Source organism: Haliotis rufescens, unplaced genomic scaffold, assembly GCF_023055435.1.
Source record: "Haliotis rufescens isolate VD_foot unplaced genomic scaffold, xgHalRufe1.0.p SCAF_8, whole genome shotgun sequence".
In the NCBI taxonomy this organism is placed as follows: Eukaryota; Metazoa; Mollusca; class Gastropoda; order Lepetellida; family Haliotidae; genus Haliotis; species Haliotis rufescens.
The window spans coordinates 3,956,173-3,976,873 of record NW_025964372.1 but is presented as its reverse complement, the minus strand read 5'-3'; the positions used below and the strand labels follow the sequence as shown (position 1 = coordinate 3,976,873).

At 38.4% G+C, this 20,701-nt stretch overlaps 1 protein-coding gene across 1 annotated transcript; it reads left to right on the top strand.

The window, feature by feature from the left end:
- The first annotated feature begins 16,746 nt into the window (after window positions 1-16,746).
- LOC124122364 (ankyrin repeat domain-containing protein 50-like) lies at window positions 16,747-20,391 on the top strand. Its single transcript, XM_048389265.1, has 3 exons — window positions 16,747-16,770; window positions 17,739-17,823; window positions 19,397-20,391. The coding sequence occupies exons 1-3, from the start codon at window positions 16,747-16,749 to the stop codon at window positions 20,389-20,391; spliced, it is 1,104 nt and encodes a 367-aa protein (XP_048245222.1).
- The last annotated feature ends 310 nt before the right edge of the window (window positions 20,392-20,701 follow it).

The window sequence follows — 20,701 nt, the reverse complement described above, 5'->3', positions numbered from 1 at the left end:
GAACTACGGTTATAACGAACTAAGCTTAGTGGTCCCTTTGAGTTCGTTATAACCGTAGTTTACTGTATGTTTCTATGGTTCGCGTTCCTTTTGACGGTGAGTTTATTACGTCACAACGTAAACATCATCAACAATGCTGAAATGCACCAATCTTGTTCCCATCAATGATGACACCCTAATTTCTTCTACCGGTTCGAATCCGTTCTATGGACAGTTTGCAAACTCTATTTATGGACATTACTTGGCCATGTTTGTCGAAAATATATGAAATTGGTGTATTTGTTTGGTTGCAACACGTATGTCCCGTGTAGTGCAAGATTTTAAAGGCCGTGTTGAGGAAGGGTGTAGACGTTCTTTTAGGTATGGAAATGTGTGAGTCACCATGAATGCCAACTTTGGTTGGATAAAGCATACCACATATCACATATCATGTATAACATACCACATACTGCATAACACATAACAAAAATTACATATGACTCACAACATACCACACATCACATATCATATATAACATACCACACACTGCATAACACATAACAGAAATAACATATGAGTCACACAACATACCACATATCACATACCACATGCCACATACCACATATCACATATCATATTTCTCATATAACATTACAGATATCGTATAACACATACAACATTTCACATATCATATAACACATTTTTCTATAACACATGGAATGTCACAGGATCATTAGCTACATTTATTGACGAGTTTTATACCTTACAAGAACTTAGACTTTTTTCGGAATTTTATCCAGGGCGAGCTGAATGTAGTCAAGAATGGGTGGTTGTGTTTTAATCATGTGATAACGATTTGAGCTATTAATGATTCTCGTAAATCTATCCGAAAACCCACGTGTGTGGCCTTTATATACTTTCGAAATGGCATGTGAATCCTCAAACAGACAAAACGTGATAATTTAGCAATAAAGGTAAAAATATTCAACGATATTGAGGCGTTAGATGAAAATTTCAGAAGCCGTGTGCTGAAAAACGGACGTACTACTGAATAGTTAACTGTTATATCTGTGATATTTTCTTACCTTCTCTTTGACCTTTTTTCATAATTTAAACGATGAACGTCATGAACCTCCACATAAACCACGTAATGAGAGGAATGGTTGGTGTAGTTGATAGGAATCTTGGCGTGATGGTGGTGTAGATGATGTGACTGTTGGGGTCGTGATGTTGTGGATGGAATTCTTAAGTTGATGGTGAAGTAGGTGATGTGACTGTTGGGTTGATGGTGGTGTAGGTGATGTGACTGTTGGGTTGATGGTGGAGTAGATGATAGGATAGTAGGGATGACGGTTGTTTAGGTGATGGAAACTTTGGGTTGATGGTGGTTTAGGTGATGAGACTGTTGTGATGATGGTGGAGTAGGTGAAAGAATAGTTGAGGGGATGATTGTGTAGGTTGATGGAGATTTCGGTAGTGTGGATGTTGGGGATGGGAGTTTTGGGATGATGGTAGTAAAGCACTAACTATATGAATGGAATTTCAAAAAGATACACTGTAAAGCTTATTTGTTGTTTCCCATATCGAAGCATAACTGGTATATTGCTCGCACTTCGCTAAATCCCATTTACTCAATAATAGTGATAGACTGTAATTAACTGCAGCAACATTCATTTTACAGCTTGCACCAAGTGATGGTATCTGAGTCTTTTTTGCTGGTGTCTGCAATTGCTTAAACTTGTGCATCATATTGATCGCTTGAGAGTCATCGTCGTCATGTGTAAAATGTCACGTGATGTCCCGAAAACAACTGCTGCTGGAGTAGTATAGGTAATAGGGGTTCTGGACCACTTCCACTGGAGCCAGATTTATATACCTATACCACCACTACAGAGGGAATTTTTTATGCAAAAATGATGATGCGATTCAACGATAGTCATGATTCGTATTAAAAGAAACATCAATATTAATTAATAATGGATAAAATTTACTATAGCCCACGAGGATATTGGAAAGGTATAGGAGCAATAAAAAAATTAGCCACCGCGGCTAAGGTATCTAAAGATGTAGCCAAGGATTGGTTAAAGAAACAAGCGATGTGGCAAATATACTTACCAGCACCGTGTTATATACCGAGGAAGAAGTTTGATATTTTTACAACGAATGAAGTTCATCAGGCTTACCTCTTGTTAGTTCCCCACGATAAGGTAAGACGCAAAACGTATAAATACGCTTTAACCGTAGTGGATTTGGCTACTCGATACAAAGAGGCTGAGCCATTAAACTCAAAAGATTCAACAGAAGTAGCTAATGCACTGAGTCGCATATATAAACGTGGACCAATAAAATGGCCCAAGTTATTTCAAGTAGATCCTGGTCACGAGTTTATGGGATCGGTAACTTAACTGTTAACAAAGCACGATGTAGAAATCAGGCATGAAAAAGAGGCCCACCGTAGTCAAGCTATCGTTGAAAGATTGAACCGGACATTAGCGGAACGTTTGTTTGGCTATCAGTATGGGATCGAAATGAAAGCCGAGCGATTGAGATCAACCGAATGGGTGACACGATTATCAGCTGTTGTATCAGTGCTGAATAATGAAGTAACGAGATTAATCGGGAAGAAACCATCCGATGCGATTAAAATGAAATATGTGACTGAAGAATCTTCAGCACAGAGGAGAGGCAAAGAACAAAAACTTCCGGATAGAGTAAGCATAAGATATTTATACCAGCCCGGTGAACTCGAAGGAGGCCTACGTCGCGCAACCGATCTGATTTGGTCTCTTAAGACATATAACATTAGTTGATTGGTTATGAAAGAAGGAGAGCCTATTCTTTATTATCTCAAAGATGGACCAGGGCAGGGCATTTGTACGAGAAGAGTTGTTCATAGTTCCCAACGGTACAGTATTACCACCCTAAATAACCATAAGCATAGGTAGTTACACCATCATTATCAATCCATCTCTTTGTATCTAAGGGGGATAATGATGTCTTGTTCATTCTTAATCCATATATCTTATGATTGTAACTTCTTAAAGAGTTCATCTCGTGTTTGAATGTTCTACCGTTGAATAATGCTTCTTTATACTGTTCGTGTTTAATATGCTTTACCACATACTTTTTAACACCCTTTGCTATTCTTTTCTCTCCATTTTCGGACTTCTTTATAGAATACATCTCAAGTCTTAATCCGACATACTCCGCTATAGGGGTCCCAGCACATTCATCTTTCATCTTACCTAATACCTTTTTATTTACTACGCTGTCCAGTGGATTATCTTTTGGGTAATCGCTTGTGTCGTGCATATCTATTTTTTCTGCTATGTCTTTATATACATCCTCGGTTTGTATTTCAATCAACAAAGAATCTGTGTCGGTATATAACACCTCACATCTATCGCCGTATTGCTTCTTAAGTTCGTTGTAATAAAAGTCATACATTAAGTGTTTGGACAAGTCAAGAATACTCATACCAACGTACACTGGTCTGTTGAATTTTATATTACTCTTCTGCATATGCAACGCGGCTAAGTCGTTATAGAATATTTTGCTACTGTTAAAAGCCGGACTAGCTAAGAGTTTCTTGAGTCTTTCTTCATCATTAGATCTGACTAATTTAACATCAACACGCTTCCTTAGATTCTCCATAGTTTTACCAAATACTGAGTTATTCATGAGCTTATATAGATTCTTTTCGAAATCACTGGTAGCTATCTTTCTTAAATCTGTATTCAGCCTTATATAGGGCTCCATCCAAGGGCTTTGTTCAAACTTTAGAACTCTGTGTATTTTCTTTAGTTTCATACCTAACGATAGATATAACTGGACATTTCTGTAGTGAACTATATATTTTGTCTTATCCATCAAATTTGGTACGAGTTTTTCAACGTAAGCTAACCTTGTATTACCCATCAAGGAGTGTTGATATTCCGACATCCAATCTTTATTCACATTAATCTTTCGGGAGGGAGCAGATAACTGTTATGATCTTTATGTAATGAATTTGGATATTCCAAGTCAACCACTAGTATGTACCCTTTATTTGCACTATTCGCATTGATATCATCCACTTCAATATCATCGACCCACTCAAAACCACCCGTGGGTAAAGGTTGACTCATAGCCCATCCGTACAAATTGTTGGCGTCGAGATATAATATATGCGTGTCGGGTTTACTCGGATCATATCCTTCCACTAATTTATTATTAGCCTTAGAATACCTTTTTGCTACCATTGATATACCACCTCTTAATCCTTTCTCAATAAACAAGACTTAGTGCATATCGTAATCTGTGAGTAGTTTTAGTTCTACACCGGTCTTCTTCAACAATGCATCCCACGATAGTCCAGGACTTGAATAGTACCTTGCAGGATCCAAACCGTATTGTTTTAAACATGTCTTTCTAAATATCTCGAATATATCGGCGAGTAACAGTACATCGTTTTTTAAGTACAGATCGTAATAATCGCCTAAATTCTTACAACCTAATTTATTCCACACCGTCAGAGCGTGTTCATAATCGGCATCTGTTATTTTAGATTTTGTTAAGTTACTATAGAATGATTCAAGGTGTGGTAATTTAGTTTCGTCGAATCTAGACCAATCATCCATATATTCGTAAGGATATACACCTTTTTTCAGCAACAAATGACGAGTTAACCTATCGGTATATTGATTTGTTATTGCAAAGTCATCAGGATTGTTCGCATAAGCTAAATTGTCCAGGGAAGATAACAGAAACTGTACGGTGTCTATGAATCTAAGTCCATTACTTTGCTTAATTCTGGCTTTCCCTATCCTTGTCCGTATAATGTATAGTTTTAGTCAACGAGAATGATATGTATTTTTCCATATTTTTAGGAATGCACGTTAAGCCGCCGTCGGTCTTTGAGATAGCTTGCATGATGAGATGAGAATCGTATCCTCTAAGGTTATGAGGTGAGGTGAGGTGAAATTGGGTTTAACGTCGCGTCCAAGATTATTGCACTTATATAGCGACGTGCATGCACGTGTATGTGTGTGTGTGGCTGCTTGTACTAGTCCGGACTGATGCCGATTTATAGTGCTAGCTCACTGAGATACCATGCCGCAGTTTAACATGAATACCCCACTCAGACACAGTATACTGACTCCGAGCCGACCAGTCCTTGTTTTAGCCCCTTAATGCCGAGCGCCAGACAGGGTAACAACAAGTACAATCTTTTAACGTCTTTTTGTATGACGCGGCCCGGGATCGAACCCTGGACCTTCCGCTCTCCGGGCGGACGCTCTACCACAAGACCACGGAGGCGGTCTTCTAAGGTTATGAAACACAGCGGGGATGGGTATTGTTTGAGAATTCATTTTTAGTTTCAAGTTACACTCGTTTTGCGCAGCTCCCCGATAATTACCCGTGACGTGGCAATGATCTCTTACGGAATCCCCATTCAGGGGTTTATTACAAACATGACAACTCGTTGACCTCTTATAGTCACTCCAATTATCCCTCGTCATACACATGAGTTTCTTACATGATCAATTTTCCCTGATTATTCTCTCTTCATTTTGTAGATATTCTAGGAACTTTCCCGCTGCATTAGGACCTCTGTAAATCATGGGCGGGTTTGTTTTCCCATCATACCTTACAACTATATATCCAAACCCACAAGGAATATGTTCTTGAGTTTTGTACGTAAAACTACTATCTCGATTATTATCTTGATTATTTTCTTTAGGTTTGATAAGTGCTTCGAAGTACATACTGTACTGGCATTTGATTACAATAATGTTCAAATGATATTTTCCATCTTTTTCGATCAGAAATGAATTGATTCTGGGAATATGTTCTGTAGAGGAGCATATCCTGTGTACAACAATTCCTTGAGAAGAGTGTCCGAAAACATTTACAGCTAAATTATTTTGCTTTTCCACCTTATCAGTTTGTGAGATTGGTGTTGGTTCGTCTATACCATCGAGGTTTAGTCCATCGTTTTGAGGATAGCTAGAAGGTCTATCCGGATGTTTGTCTACGGGGAACAATGCAGATCTTATCATCATTCTTAAACAGTCATCGGATTTATTTTTTACATTAATTATGGCTTTTTTCTTTTTATAATACGGGGGTAAATCTATATAAGATCCACCTTTGAAGGGCATATAATTTGCTATATCTAAATATAAACTATCGATTTAAAGTATCAGATTCGGTTATAACTTCTTGATTGCTCCGGAAATATGGTTCGGTATATTCAGTGCTATTGTCTGTGTTACTTTTACTCAATGACATTTTAATCGTCAGCTGGTATTTATACTATGTAAATCATCTAACTCCTCGTTAATTTTACTCGATATGATAGGCTTAACATCATTAACATCCATGTTGGTATTAATATCCATCTTCCAACCTCTTAGATATTTACCAACGCCGGCAGATGTGGGTACAAATTTTAATTCTTGTTGTTTTTTCTCAACAACATCATCTTGTTGTTTATTATCAACATCATTATTATTTAGTAAAGCGATCAATTCAGCTTTTCTCATTCGAGAATAACCTTTCAGCCCACTATTTTTTGCTTGAGCTTTGAGTTCTCTAACAGTCTGGGGTTTGTTGTATTCCAAACCGAGTAAATCGATCAATTCAGCTTTTCTCATTCGAGAATATCCATGTGGACCACGTTGTTTTGCTAAAGCCTTCAACTCTCTCACAAAAACCATTGTGGTTTAATGGTATATGCAAAATGCTTCATTTGTCTAATTAGTTATTTTTCATATATCTAAATATGTATTCTCCCAAAACTATTCCTCTCGTTGATGTAATCTCTCTTCCTAGCGTAAATAATCTGGTTCCTGACCCTATCAGCACCGTGTTTCTTACATAAACAATAACGACCTTTGACCCCTATCCCACATACAGAACATGTATAGTTTATATTTCCCCGCCTGATGTAATAAGAGTGTATACCACAGTAAATACCAACAGAACGTCGGTTACATTGAGTGTAAATCTGCACAGATTCATGGTTATACATCTATCATATCATTTGTCTAAATGCAAATCACATCTCCACTGGTGAGACATGGCTATTTATAGATTAGCAGTCAGAGTGACTCGCTCGCCAGCCCTAACTAGGTCATGTTTTTTTCCCATAAACGAGGAAGTATTCGTGCATGGCAGATTCAACATCCTTAAACGTTTGAATTGAATGTCCCTCCCTAAGCAGTTCATCCTGAATAAAATCTGATCTCTCTATTCTGCGCCTGGTCCATTGTGACTGGGCTGTTTCGAGTTGTTCTAATGCTTTATTATGTCGTTTACACTCCTCTTCAACTTCTTTAGCATTTGATTCCCTCATACTAGAAAATAAAAAAATACTCCCTGAAAAAGCTAGAGCATTTACAATAGCTCCACCGACCATCATCGCAATTGTTGCCATATTATATGAATATAAAATATTCAAATGTTTATATGAATATAATATATTCAAATGTTTAATTACTTCATTATGTCTTCTGGGATAAGCCCTTGTTTGATGAGCATATCTTTTGTTGCCATAGCCAAATCCAATATCGAGAATGACATTACCGATATCATAACCATTAAAATCTAGATTGGGTGGTGTGGCTTTAGTAATCATTTTAGCTATACAGGCATAGCCAATGGCCGAGCTGCTGACCACCGTTGAATGATACGTTGCATTTACCAACATTTTACCGTCTGTAACTTGAGTAGTCATGCTTCTTATAGCATTATATGAGGCCTAATCTCTAATTGAACTTGTTGTTGTGACATCGGGGGTGACATTTTCTCTTCTCCGGTCTTATAAAACAACCGTACAGCCGCTATAGCAACAACTCCTACTAATGCCCAAGTTTTAATTGGACGACTATTTGAATTATGCATTAGTTTCGCTTTCCTCGCAAGCGCCCCCATCCTACCACCCGCGATTTTTTTTTGGTTCTTCCTCATCACTCTGGCTTGTGCAAATGGGGGTTATCATTTCCTCGTGCACAATCTGTGGTGTCACGTGTTGTGATTGTGTTTCCGCAATCTGTTGTGGTGTCACTTGTTGAGTCTCCATTTATATTATTAAGTGGGCATGTATGTTTAAATTGACAATACCGTTATTAAAGTGGTGGTGAGTGGAGCTAAGAACATGGAGCTAAGAACTATGATAAAACTCACAGCTCACTGAGCTTATAGCGTGTTCCATGAATGGGTCTTTCTTGAGAGATTCGCATAAATACATGCGATGTTCTGCCGGGATAGGGAGAAACGTACTAGCTACGACTGTGTATAGTTGTAATATAGCCGACCCTATTGTTTTAGTCATGGTAGCTCCCAGTCTAGACTCGTAACGCGCGTACAGTTTTTTAATTTCTTCGTTGGTCATGTTATCAATTTTTTTATGGTATAATTTTCCCCCAAATATTGGGAACATTTTCCACCGGCTGCCAAAGCGGTGAGTCTTTCTCTATGTTTATCTAAAGATTTATCTGTCATTGGTTCTGGCTCATCTTTGAGCATTTGTTCGATGAGTTCGTTGCATTTCAAAATGTAATACCTAAGGAGATATTTAAGTCTAACATAATAAAATATGGCATATCCAATACAGCCCGTAATAATAAACTGTTGCGAAAGAATGAGGATTTCAAACCACATTATGTCATATTAACCGCTAAAGTTCAATTTATCATATTTTTGCTATAATTTTGCTATATTTGCTATTTTTTGCTATATTTCCTTTAATTTTGCTATAATTTTGCTACATTTGCTATAATTTTGTTATATTTTTGCTATGATTTTGCTAAATTTGCTATAATTTTGCTATATTTGCTATAATTTTGCCATATTTTTGCTATAATTTTGCCATAATTTTGCTATAATTTTGCCATAATTTTGCTATAATTTTGCTATAATTTTGCTATAATTTGCTAATCAATCAGTTTTCAGACTTAGTCTCATTCGAGCTTGGTATAAATAACATTATTTTCGCGTAGACATTCCTCGAATAAATCTCGGTCTTTGCAATGAAACAGGGCTACCCATTTGGTTTGCTCTCTGAGATCTTTCAGGACAGAGTTGTATTTTTGAGTAAGTAGCCAAACGCTATGCTATGTCTGGAGAATGCTAAATATGAAAGCATATCTTTTTTTTTGGTTAGTTCTTTACTCGCACTGCAATCGTCTCTTACGAAAAGGGTTGATTCTCCTTTGTATTTTTCGTGACATACTCGTACACAGTCTTGTAAACCATCGCCCAGATCGACTCTGTGTACCCCGTCATCATTCATTACCCATTCTCTCGATAGGTATGTTTTATTAACGCTTATAGTCGGGCACAAAATAATAATATGGCCGAAAACGTCCCAAAAATGACTTTGTAAAATATCTAGAAAAAAGCTGTTTTTCCACAACCTGTTTGCCCGCAGATGATAGCGCAGTGCAGTTCTTTAGGTAAAAGATTATCAATAGATTGCTTGCACGAATCGTCAATTCTGTATATTAAGTTGCGCATCCATAATCACGTACAAATATATGTTTAATTTACCAGCTGATTCCTGGAGCTTCGTTATCTGTATAGTGACACCCTTGCTAGCATTTTCTATTCTCCGCCCACTGCCGTGTAGTTGGTCATCGTCCGTTATTCGCATGTTGAGCCATAGTGCGTACTTCGTGGTGAGGTATTCACCCATCGATACACCCGCGAGAGACAGATCTTTCGCAACCGCGTTAACTTCTGGGCTTCGTTTTATAGAAGGGAGTTTTTTAATCTCATCCCATTGTTGATACGCTGCCATTCCTTGACTAAATAGTTGATTAGGAACGCCCTCGATATTCAATTCTACTTTTGTAATCTTGGGATTGTAGAACTTCTCGGTATTTATTTTAAATACATTGGAGGGGTCCTGGAACAACATTAAAATACCCTTCAATGACCTCGTGGGGAGGTTAAGATTGATATTCCACGTCGTATCTTTTTTGTTCCTCGTGATCTTTCAATGTCGAAGCACGCGATCGTACAAAATGGCTAAACTTCCTGTATACTGGTTACGAATTTGTCTGGCTAATTCGGGATCTGTTATTATCATACTCCAGTGAGATATTGTCAATGGAATAGCTAGTATCTTCAGCAGCTCTGATTACTCTGCCGTAGTCATTAAAAGTGAGTTCGTATTCTAACCTATTGCCTAGGGATGCTTGATAAAAGGGCATGTGGGAATCTAGTAATTCAAAGTCTAGCGGAATATAGAATCGGTTATCTAATGCGCCGACAACAGCGAGATCTTTTACGACCGTATTATCACCATTTTCAGCACCCACACGCAGTCTCAATGTGTTCCGATTACAAATACCTTGGTACTGTAAGTTTTCCCGCTCTTTATCTGTTCTCCAGAGATCCATGTTACAATAGTATACATCACTATCGTCGATACTCAAAACCTCATTACTGCTAATTTTAATAGCGATTTTCTTAACGATAGCACGACCTATGTTCTGAACAGGCTCCCTGTTAACGTCGATAGAAGTCAAACTAATTGTAAATGCTAGTCGGACAATTCCCAGAACTAACACATCGTGTGCGCCGAGATTAGGAAAGCGAACCAGAAGCGTTTGATTCTGATCGATGGTACTCGGGTTATTAGTTATAGTTACAGACTGATGAATTGCTTTGACCCCTAATGGATCTCGAAGTCTATGTTGTGGGTTTAACTTGCGTCCGTATTTTGAAGACATTGTTATATTGAAATTATGTAACCTTATGTTTAATATAAAAATGGATGATTTTAATCTAGATAACATAACTGATACTAGTACAATCGAAGAGGGTTCTGATGAAACCAGCTTTGGTGGCATGAATATAAACGATGAACTTTTACAATCAACCGTTAATGATTATTACGATACCTTTAAAGATACCCCAATTGGTCGTGACTATTCAAAGTTTGAATTAGATAGTAAAGGAATATTGCGACTGCGTGGCGCTCCAGATATTGATCTTATGAATTCTCGTGCTCTCATAAGTCCCTAGCTTTGTCTACGATAGCCGCTAAACACGGTATCAGCACTGTTCGTGATGAATTAGGTTTTGTGGACTACTCACAACAAGAAAAACTTTCCGCGAAGACTACTAAGGTTCTTGACTGTGCGTACTGAACTCGGTAACATAGATAATTTGGAAGAAAGCTCGAAGGTGGCCTCGGACGGCCTTGGAGAATTCTTGGATACCTACTACGATAATTCCACGGTCTCGGAGTTCAGTATTAGGGAATTACGAGGTCTTGAGAAGGCAATGCAAACAATGCAGGGAGAACTCATCAATAATATAGAAAAGCTATCCGAACTCGACAAGCATATAGCTTATGAGAAAACAAAACTTGAACAGGCGGGCGATGAATTCAGTAGACGTCGCGTTGCAGAAAGATTACAAAACTTAGAAGACCAAAGATCGGCCCGTCTCGAGGCTGCTTTCAGTAATAGAAAGGCCCTTCGTTCACAAATCAGTCAAATTCGAGAAACTATTGATCAAGTCCTCAACGATGACACTACACTGGCCGATAAAATTAAAACATTGTTCAAAGAACAGGGGATAACCATTGCCAGTATTTTAACCGCATTGGGATTTATTATATCGATTTAGACTCTCGCGTTAACCGGTGGTGGTACAGGAGGTGGTGCACCGCCTAGTGATAGGGATGGCATAAAAGAGTGGATAAAAGCATTTAAAAGCATTAGGTTCAGCACTGGGAAAGCTGGCTGGGAAAGCTGAGTCTGCACTTCCAGGTATAATAGGGAGTATTGTTTCCTGGCTCTTGAATTTATTAGCTAAGACCACCACTTGGCTTAGTCAAAACTTGTGGACACTGATCGTAGCAATTGCGGGGCTGTTGTACGTATCCGCTAAAGACTATTTAACCAAATCATGAGTAAACCAGCCATGACTACACCTACTATAAGCACTGTTTTTTCATCGATATGTTGTTGATTTTTAGCTGCAATATGTGGTGGCACTTGTGGTTGTGCATTAGTAGGAGCTTTGACTTGACTATTCCCGTTTCGCCTGTGTTTGTTTGCGTTATAAATTCGGTGTTAATATTGAATTTATACCTGGTTTTTGTTGATCTGTAGCAATAACAATTTTATTATTATAGCCTATCACTTGACCGATCTTAAGTTCCATATTACTCGGAGACATGTATAGTCCCGGCGCATAAACATAGTCTACCTTGGATTGAGCGTACTGTAATACATCTTGATAACGTTTTATAGAAGATGATATGTCAACTGGTGAATTAATAGCATCCTCAACATTTGCGACAAACTGTTTTTGTGCATCGAGTGCTGTCCCAGAACCGATTATTCCCGTTCGTGTTTGCGATTGTGCAACGATAATTGCCCATACATAAGTTCTTATTGATTCATTAACTCTTACAACTCCTGGGTTAGTAAAATAATTTTCTGTTTTATCATTAAGAAATTCATTCCAAGCATTTCCAGGTGGTTGCTCAACCTTTTGGACGGTGAAAGCAACACCACCCTTCAAGTTCATACGATCGTCTCTCCACTCATTACTCAAGAGAGCAGAGCTCGGAAGAACCCAACCTCTTTTCAGTAAATCATCGCTGACTTCTTTAACAGAGTGTGCACCAGCGTACGGAATACCTAGACCATGGTTAACTCCACTCAGACGCCAATCTTTACTCGTAGACATATTAAATTCCTGACTAATACGTTCGAATGCCCACCTATTGTACGGATTATTTGATGCATTCCATGCTCGATCCTGCGGTAATGGAGCACTAATTTCTTTAAGTATACATCTAATCTGATAGTACACGTGAAATGATAAAACAGACTTTTTTAGTTCAAATCCTGGGGCATAAAGAGATACACCACATCCCGTTGTGACACACCATATGGCAAAGTTTAACTGGTTCTGCCAAAATTGCATTGGATTGTGGAACCAATCGTGCACCATTTTATCGTTAGTTGCCGTGAACCTCTATTTCTCAAAGATATCAGGGAATTCAACAACAAAATTAGCACCAGAGTCACTTACTAAAATCGACTGATTAGTAATATAAGTTGATTTCATATTTAAATTATGATATAGTATCATTGTATATTTAATATGTATGTCACACTCCCGGGAATAACAAATTGTCAGTCTAGTCAACTTCTTCATACTATCGATAACTCGGATAGACAACTTGAAGTCGCTATCTGTGATGTAACGTATTACCCGCGGTGGACCAATATAAGTACTGCAAGAGGTAATAATAATATGTTTATATATGGTGGTGTAGGCATGCACATTATACCTGATGGGTATTAAAGCATATGCTCACTCAATGATGAAATTTTTAAACCTTTGGGACATAGTCTCACACAAAATGAGTCGAATGGGATGCTGATTTTTAGAGCTGGAGAAGAAAAGGCTGAAGTAAAGCTTCTCCCATACTTCCCGTTACACTTGGATTTGAAAGCAGAGAAGTAATACCACCCGGCGAAACATTGCATGGAGTTAAATTACCCGATTTAGTTCCCTATAAAGAGTTGTGCATCCATCTTGATCAGATCAGTACAACGGATAATATTCAACTCGAAAGTCCTTGAACTCTACTCAGAGCTGTTCCAATCAATGATGAAAAATATAATAGCGGTAGAACAGAATCTTTCTCAACATTACAATATAAAAAATTACAGCAGGGGATTATTTCAGATCTCAAAATTTCTGTATTAGATGTAAAACACCAACCTGTACATATAGGATTCTTGAGTGTAACACTCCATATTAAAAATAATGGTTGATTCATCAGGCCCTGGAACACTCAGACAATGTAATACAATTGCGCTTTCCAATCTAGGAGACACAGAAGGATTCGGTAAACCCGGTACCGATGGTAAGTTATACGCTTTACACTTACAAGATAATGTATACAAGCGGAAAGAAGTTACATTCACAGGTAATCTAGGAGATTTAAGAGATGTCGACGTTAGTAGACTCCATAAAAACACTTCGTACAATCTTATTCTCAACGGTGATAATAGATGGACTATGGTTGAAGCCAACATCGAGTGGCTACTGAATATCGTCATTACCCCACCGTATGTGATGACGGGTAAGGCACATAATTTAACTAAGATAATAAATAGTGGGATCGTACTCGTGGCTTATATCCCATCAAAACGAAAAAGTGTGTTAGTACCCCCCCTGCCAGAAAACCCAGGTCATATGTTATATAGTCGTCTGGCATTCCAAAATGTTAGTTTAAATTTGGTTACTGAATTCAATGATATTAAACAGAACTTGAGTGCAATACTTATATTTCTACGCTTATTATTGAAGTTTTGTTCGGAGATGCACCGGAAAATGCCTTTGAAATATTACCAGGTCTATCGATTAAATGGCTAAAAAACCATGAGCGTCGACGTTGCAGTATTATTAATCCTATTGGAGCATCACCCGTTACAACACTTGAGGGGGTCCAAATTATTAAAAGTGACAGCATTTCTCTTACTACAATATTCATGCCGTATAATATACATTTGATAAGGTTGATGTATACTCTAAAAATATTTAAGCAAGACCAATTAAAGACTATTATATGATATAATAATATACACTATGAGTTTATATCCGGCGCTCGATGAAAAGATGGTTACTGTTGATGGATTTCGATTACATCAAATAAGCGACATAAAATATCGAATAGAGAAGGAGAAGGAGTTTAGACTTGGATTGTATAGAAAGTATCGCAGAGCTGTGAATGCTCTCGACACAGTTGACACCGCGCTTGTAACAGCTGGCATGGGACTCGGTGTAGCCGGTGTTGGTTTACTATCAACTATAATCGCCGCGCCTATCGTACTTGGCATGGAAATAGCGGCTGGAGTCTCAGGACTGGCAGGAATAACGATAAAATTCATTTCTCGTAAGTTGCAAAAGAAAGCATTAAAACACGATAATATTCGGATACTCGACGAAGCAAAGTTGAACAGCATTGAGGATCATATTTCAACAGCAATGGCTGATTGTAAGATATCCGAGGAGGAGTTTCGTTTAGTGCTGTCAGAACTTACCAAATACAACGTAATGAAGCAGGAGATTCGATCCAATTCTCGTAAGACCAGTGGTATTAGCGAAGATGAGAAAAAAAAGTTCATAGAACAGGGGAGGCAACAAGCGCGTCAATTATTCCGTGCCAAAACCAAAGAACTGGTTGGAGATTAAAAATAGATTGCTTACTATCATTAGATCACATTTAGAAGAATGCTTACGCAAATATATAATAATGGAGAATTATAAACCAACAAAGGAAGAACTAGAAAAAGCTATCAAAACATTTATGCTCAGGGACAAAATTATCAAATGGAGAGAATTACCACAAGGTATATATTATATCAGTGATGTCAAACCAACCAAATACGGTCATCAATTGTTTCTTTCCAATTACCGAGAAGAGTATGTAGTCTGGTCTCCTAGTAAAATGAACGAAGAACTTGGTAAAAATGTTGAGTATCACTTCGTTATAAATAATGGTATACGTATTAGTAAAAATAATAGAGAATATTTTACAATTTAGTTTAATGTTATAACTATCGTTGATTCACATCATCATTTACACATAAAAAATTCCATATATAACTCTGAATCCAGTAGAAGTGAGCCAGAATCACCATTCCCTATAAAAAATTATATCATAGAAGCATTGATTGACTCCAGGTGGAGGTGAGCTAGAGTCAGTTTAACATAATCTCACGACTATCGTTGAATCGCATCATCATTTTTGCATTAAAAATTCCCTCTGTAGTGGTGGTATAGGTATATAAATCTGGCTCCAGTGGAAGTGGTCCAGAATCCCTATTACCTATACTACTGCTGGTGATATCTTAACCGTTCAAGTGCAGTCTCTGGCAGTCGCCTTAGCGTGTGGATCCTGCACTCCCCTGTTAACAGTTCAAGATGATGACGCTGGTTTCAAGTAGAAGTCTGCAGTTGGCTTTAGCGACAACTGTTTACATCATGTTGGTACATGTACTTTCCACATGCAGCACAAAGGAATGTAGACTTCAGTTGACAGATAAAATGAAGGACAGATCTCTCATTTTCAGAAATATTGACATCGAGTTGTGCCAACTTGAATGTATCAATGATATTTCTATTTTCGCATTATGTCGCCAATCAAATGATGAATCCCAGAAGATTGAGAAGACAGGCGGATCCAGCGTTCGTCCTGAAACTCATCCACGTGTAAGTTATATTTATTTCAAGTAGGGTGTATATTGACGTGTATCAGTGTACCTAAATGTGTACATGGGTGTGTGTATACAGTAAACTACGTTTGTAACGAACACACTTATAACGAACTGACGGATATAACGAACTTATTTTTACTCCCGACCACTTGTTGTATATATGATGTATGTATGCTCATAACGAACTACGGTTATTACGAACTAAAATTAGTGGTCCCCGCGAGTTCGTTATAACCGTAGTCTACTGTATGTGTAGATGCATGTGTCTGTGTGCACTTGATGTGTGTCGGTGAGTATAAATACGTGTAAGTGTGTGTCGGTGTGTGTAGATGTATGTAGATGTGTGTAGATGTGTGTCCATATGTGTAGATATATGTGTGTTTCGGTATGTAGAGTTGAGTGGATACGTGTCGTTGTCTGTCAGTATGTGTACATTCGTGTCGGTATGTGGAAATGTCTGGTGGTGTGTCAGTGCGTGTAGATGTGTGTAGATATGTGTAGATGTGTGTCAGTGTGTTTAGATATGTGCAGGAAGAAGCGTGTGGAGGTGTGTGTCAGTGCATGTACATGTGTACAGATGTGTAGTTGTGTAAATGAGTATATACCAAGCTGTGACACTCGCTCCACATTCGACAAGGACCTTCTGTTTCACCAAGGGTCAAAGAAGTCAATTTTGTTAGCTATTGCAATTTTTTTATGATTTTTGTCAGTGATTGACAGTGAATGTGAGTTCAAGCGTAACTGTGCCATACCAATACAGTCAGAAGTCATGATTGTTTACGAAGAAAAGCATAAAGTCACCGAGCATCTTTTGATATGAAATATAACAGCACGAGTTGATGACAGAAATCTCCAGGTGACTGTTGAAATATTTGATATCAAAGAATGGGAGAGTTAGAATAAGTATATCTTCTCACAACAAATCCAGTTTGTAATAAAAACTATGCCTTGTCTTGAGTGTTAAAAGTGAGGTGAAATTAGGTTTAGAATCGCGTCTAGGATTACCCTTGTCTAGACATGTGTGCATATGTGTGTATGTGTGTTTGTGTATATGTGCGTGTGTCTGTGCGTGTACTTCGTTTTACGTCTATGGCATGATGCGGTCGGGGATCGTATCCCAGATATTCCGCTCTACGCGGAGGCGGTATCATTGTTAACCGGCTTCAGTCACAAAGAAATTAGTAGGATAGTCATTTGATTGTGACATCATGGTAAGCGATGACAATGGCCTGGAAAGCACTGTCATGCAATTTCATATCAGAAAAGTCATAACTCCCGGGAAAGTCATTGTTGAAGGTCCACACTTTGCCTGAAAACAATGCCGGCTGGTGTGACAAGTAACAAACAAAGAACTGACCGATGTTTCTAGAGGCATTACTTTGCATTGCCTGTATAATTGCATAAGGATCATGTTACACCTCATATTAAACGTCATATATCAACATATATCGATCCCTACGCTACAATTTATAGAAATCATAGAAATCATTTGGTTTTTTTTATTGCTGTCTGAAGGCCCCAACCAAATCCTGTGGATCCGATGTCTGCAATCAGACTTCCGAATGTTTGGAGAAGGGATGTGGGAAGGGCTGTGCGCAAGGTGAGAAGTGTAGAAAATAAAAGCAACAAAACACTTTCCATATTCATAAGAAATATGTGCCAAAATCATGAGCATGTGTTTATGAAGCACTATCAAATGGTTGTGGCACGAGGCGATCGCGAAAAGGTGAGCGCATTCTGCCCCACCGTCACAAACACATGCAAAGGCAAATCAATAATTATCCTGAAAAAACACATTAATTATATGGTAAAAGTCCAAATAAGGAATTGCGTCGTACATAAGTCTTGCCACTGATGCCATAAAACTTTGTGAAAGCTTTACTGAGGCCTTGAATATTGTAAACTTGATCAAACTTCTGGACAAGAGTCGTATGACGCACTGTAAAATCTTGGTAGAATGAGCATTTAGAATAAATGAATATTGAATTTGAATGGAACATTAACAAGTCAGTGCTGATTGAGTTACATTCATTACAAAACTTTAAAATAATAGTGAACTGTCAAGGTTGACACCAATTGAGAAACTATTACGTTCACGCTATGTGCATGTAGTATAATGATTATACATGTTGCATCAAAATTAAAGGGTTTGGGCAGAGATATCTTTTGTCGCTTTTATTTATCATTGTATTGATTGAGTGTTTAAATGTACAGAAGTGTGGAACACGGCCGATATCAACTCTTCAGGTACGGAAACATCAATATGACATAGTATTAATGGGCTATTGTCAGTAACTGTTAATTTGTTACATTTACTGCAAAGTTGAATTATTTTTGCCTCGTGTGTCCTATTCGCGTTATAGAGGTCCTCTCTAGCAGGATGTTTAGCATAAATTGCGTGCAGGGTCAGCGCTCACACTTAATTTTCTTATTTTGTGTAAACTTGACATTTTCAAAAGTTCCATGTAGCAGAGAGCAATGTTGTTGTTGTGTGGCAAGGTCATCATTAAAGGGATTTTGAACATGGTTGATGTTTTGTGATGACAATAAATGACAGATAGATTCAATTACAATAAACCATTCTACTATTTTCAGAACCTGAAAAATAAATGTTAATGTTGGAAGAAATCTCAGCTTAATTATCTCTGTATAAATATTCCTCTTTTAGTACATACACTTTATAAGACAAACAAGTTTTGAATAATTTGACATACACAATTGCTGATACTCCAAAATAGCCGAAGCCACCATTGCAACTGCTCGCGACTGATCTGTTTGTTTACTTAAACTGCGTGTAATCAGTAAGTGCTGTGCCCTATAAGTGGAACATGCACCCGTTTGCAATTATCAAAAAGCTGGCCCTTGGAGCTGTACATCGCATTCCCGCACCACACAGGATAATACCACATGCATTTCAGAAAAGTTGCCATGTGGTGGGATGTTCAGTTATACATCTCGACTTTTACGAAGTGCACACCAAGTAATCAGTATCTATCCGATCTCCATCGTTATTTCGTCCATTGACCATATGTGGAAATAAGGTGTTTATGTTAACAGTCCTGATGACTAAACAAAGACACTCGCTTTCTCGCCCTTAGATGATGTCTTGCCATTTCAGTCTTTTAACTTTTAAAATGCCAAAATTTCGTACAGACTAAAACTTCATATTACAGCACCATCGTTCTGCGAACTCCACATCGCCTCCGAAACCGGGAACCTGTCAAAGGTGAAACTCATCTTGTCCCAGGGACGGGCGGACATTAATTGCAAAGAGTGGATTGGTTGGACACCGGTGATGTTGGCAGCTGGTAATGGGCACCGAGAAGTGGTTGAGTTACTTGTTAGTAAAGGATCCAGCATGTCACTCGTGAATAAAAGAGGTGACAACATCCTTCACTGTGCCTGTTGGGGAGGAGAGGTGGAGATGGTGAAGTATATACTCTCACATGACATGGAGGACATCAACAGTAGAGGATGTAAGAAGAGGACACCAGTGATGGCGGCAGCATTGCGTGGACATAAAGAAGTGGTAGAGTTACTCGTGGGTGAAGGAGCTGATGTGTCACTCGTATCTGAGAGGGGTGCAAACATCCTTCATCTTGCCTGTCGGGGAGGAAATGTGGAGGTGGTGAAATATATCCTCTCACAAGACATGGTGGGCATCAACAGTAGAGGATGGAAGAAGAGGACACCAGTGATGGCCGCAGCATTGCATGGACATAAAGAAATGGTAGAGTTACTCGTGGGTGAAGGAGCTGATGTGTCACTCGTGAGTAAAGCTGGTAATAACATCCTTCACACTGCCTGTCGGGGAGGAGATGTGGAGGTGGTCAAGTATGTCCTCTCACAAGACATGGTTCGTATCAACAGTAGAGGATGGCAGAAGAGGACACCAGTGATGGTGGCAGCATTGCGTGGACATAAAGAAGTGGTAGAGCTACTCGTGGGTGAAGGAGCTGATGTGTCACTCGTATCTGAGAGGGGTGCAAACATCCTTCATCTTGCCTGTCTGGGAGGACATGTGGAGGTGGTCAAGTATGTCCTCTCACAGGACAAGGTGGGCATCAACGCCAAAAACAACAAAGGACAAACAGCAGCCAAGATAGCAATATCCCAGGATCGAAAAGACATGCTTGATCTTCTTGTGTCACATGGTGCTCTTATGTAATGTTTGCGCAGACATTCAGACATTCATATTATTAAAGACAATGTGTTGAATACAGTTATGACGTTCACGTGTTGAATATATTGATGTTGTTACAGACATTGAAGTGTAGAATAAAATCATGATGTTACTGACATTGGCATGTGGAATAAAGTCATGTCATTACGGATATTGACGTGTTTATTACATTGATGTTGTTACGGACATTGACGTGTGGAATATGTTTACTGACATAGAAGTGTAAACCCTCAGCATAGCCAAAAGAAACATCTAGTGTCGTTTGTACGATTTAGACTATATCATGTGCATCTGT

Excerpts from the sequence above, each read along its gene's own strand:
- LOC124122364 (XM_048389265.1), top strand. The coding sequence starts at position 16,747 with ATGTGCAGGAAGAAGCGTGTGGAG. Across the intron at positions 16,771-17,738 it reads GCAGGAAGAAGCGTGTGGAG|GCCCCAACCAAATCCTGTGG; the intron begins GTGTGTGTCAGT and ends TGCTGTCTGAAG. Across the intron at positions 17,824-19,396 it reads TGGGAAGGGCTGTGCGCAAG|CACCATCGTTCTGCGAACTC; the intron begins GTGAGAAGTGTA and ends TTCATATTACAG.